Source organism: Nestor notabilis, unplaced genomic scaffold, assembly GCF_000696875.1.
Source record: "Nestor notabilis isolate BGI_N333 unplaced genomic scaffold, ASM69687v1 scaffold21831, whole genome shotgun sequence".
Classification (NCBI taxonomy): domain Eukaryota; kingdom Metazoa; phylum Chordata; class Aves; order Psittaciformes; family Psittacidae; genus Nestor; species Nestor notabilis.
In genome coordinates this window covers 1-591 of record NW_009914511.1, presented here as the reverse complement: position 1 = coordinate 591, position 591 = coordinate 1, and the positions used below count along the sequence as shown (strand labels likewise).

At 60.1% G+C, this 591-nt stretch overlaps 1 protein-coding gene across 1 annotated transcript in view; it reads right to left on the bottom strand.

The window, feature by feature from the left end:
- The window catches only part of TMEM150A (transmembrane protein 150A), a gene marked incomplete at its 3' end in the record, with an annotated part of 2,362 nt that extends 1,831 nt beyond the window's left edge, over positions 1 to 531 (bottom strand). Inside the window, exons 1-2 of the mRNA XM_010023699.1 lie at positions 448 to 531; positions 141 to 318 (exon numbers count right to left, since the gene is read on the bottom strand). Of these exons, the coding sequence (XP_010022001.1) occupies positions 141 to 318; positions 448 to 531 (262 nt within the window). The remainder of the gene's footprint in view (positions 1 to 140; positions 319 to 447) is intronic.
- Positions 532 to 591: the final 60 nt, after the last annotated feature.

The window sequence follows — 591 nt, the reverse complement described above, 5'->3', positions numbered from 1 at the left end:
CCAGCCCCTGCCCAGCCCCTCTCCCTCACTGTGCCTCGCTGCCAGACCAAAGGATGGAGGACGTGGGGTGCATACCCCACCTGAGGACCACCTTTAGCCAGTCCATCCCAGTCTCCTCCCCACACCCTTCAGAAGGATACTAAAGACGAGGGTGAGGAAGGCCACAATGGTGAGGATGCTGCGTAAGTGGCCGGTCCAGTACTGCCCACGAGTTTTGGCCATGTGGTAGGTGAGGACGGACTGCAGGAGCAGGAACAGCATGCTGGTGGGAAAAGCCACTCCTGCCCCAATGTAGTGCAGCACCTTTGCGTGATCCACCTGCAGGGGACAGACCTTCAGTGCCGGCACCCTGGTATGCTCCCCAGCATGGCATGGCTCTGCTCAGGGGGTGGTCTTGTGCCCCTGTAGGGGTGCAGGCAGTGCCAGGGATGGGTCCTGGCAGCTCACCCTGTGCCCGACTCCTGGCTGAAGATCAAATTTGGACCCACCATCTGCTGCTGGGATCTCAAAGTGCTCCGTTTCTTTCATCATGGGGTGGTAGCTCCTGAGCACTTTGAGCCAACAGCTCTGCCGTACCCAGGGGAACTGAGC